The 865-nt window shown below is 45.8% G+C and overlaps 1 protein-coding gene across 1 annotated transcript; it reads left to right on the top strand.

Annotated features, from left to right (window-relative positions):
- Nucleotides 1-227: 227 nt before the first annotated feature.
- Nucleotides 228-473, top strand: Lce6a (late cornified envelope 6A). The gene has a single exon (XM_041655339.1). The coding sequence runs from the start codon at nucleotides 228-230 to the stop codon at nucleotides 471-473; it is 246 nt and encodes an 81-aa protein (XP_041511273.1).
- The last annotated feature ends 392 nt before the right edge of the window (nucleotides 474-865 follow it).

Raw genomic sequence — 865 nt, 5'->3', positions numbered from 1 at the left:
ATTATTAATTTGATTATCGACAAATTCTTAGGAGTTCTCACCAGAATTTACTCCCAGTAAGCCCAACCCTTTAGAAATACTGTTTTTCCTCCTGGAACAGGCTTCTCCAAGTTGTGAGTGCTGCCTCCGTTGACGGCCTGGACTCCAGAGAAGTGTGCCCTACACTTCTCCATCTATGACATAACAGTATGTTCTTTTTCTTCCAGATCTGAAGCATTAGCTGAGTGATGTCACAACAGAAGCAACAACCTCAGGAGCTCCCAAATGCTCCCAAATGTCCACATCCCCAGTGTCCAGATCCCTGTCTGAAAACCTTCTCATCTTCTTATGGGATTTCTTGTTTAGCAAGCTCTTCTTCACACTCCCAAAGGCCAGGGCTTCCGAACACTGCTGGACGCAGGATAGTTCACCACCCACAACCCCGCTGTCTCAGGGGTGGTACCACCTACCACTGCAAAGAGGAAGAGTGCTAAGAGTCTGGGCACAAAGGACGGTACACAGCTGCAGAGATCTGCTCCCCATCCAAACTCATGAATTCCACCAGAAGGCCCAACCCTCAACCTCTCTTGGCCTTAAAAACACTTCCTGTTTCTCCAGTCCACCCCTTCAGTTCAGCAACAATAAAGTTGGTCATGGTGCATGGTTGTGACTTCTGTGTATCCTTGAGACCATGTTCAGAAGTGCAGAGACCCCTCAAGTGGGTTCTTCTCTTAGGGAAGATTTGTGGGAGTCCATATTTCAGTCCTCTGTAACTTCATAATGTATTAATGTTTAACACAATTGAGTGTTGGCCTCTGTTTAAGAATGGAAGTGGGAGCTTTGACTTATTACTAGCAAATGTTATAAACCAGCAGAAAAAGTAAGG

This window comes from Microtus oregoni, unplaced genomic scaffold (genome assembly GCF_018167655.1).
Source record: "Microtus oregoni isolate MIOR12 unplaced genomic scaffold, Mior012 000007F_ref0000211, whole genome shotgun sequence".
In the NCBI taxonomy this organism is placed as follows: Eukaryota; Metazoa; Chordata; class Mammalia; order Rodentia; family Cricetidae; genus Microtus; species Microtus oregoni.
This window is presented reverse-complemented; position numbering and strand designations above follow the sequence as displayed.

Coding starts and splice junctions, on each gene's coding strand:
- Lce6a (XM_041655339.1), top strand. CDS start 228: ATGTCACAACAGAAGCAACAACCTCAGGAGCTCCCAAATGCTCCCAAA.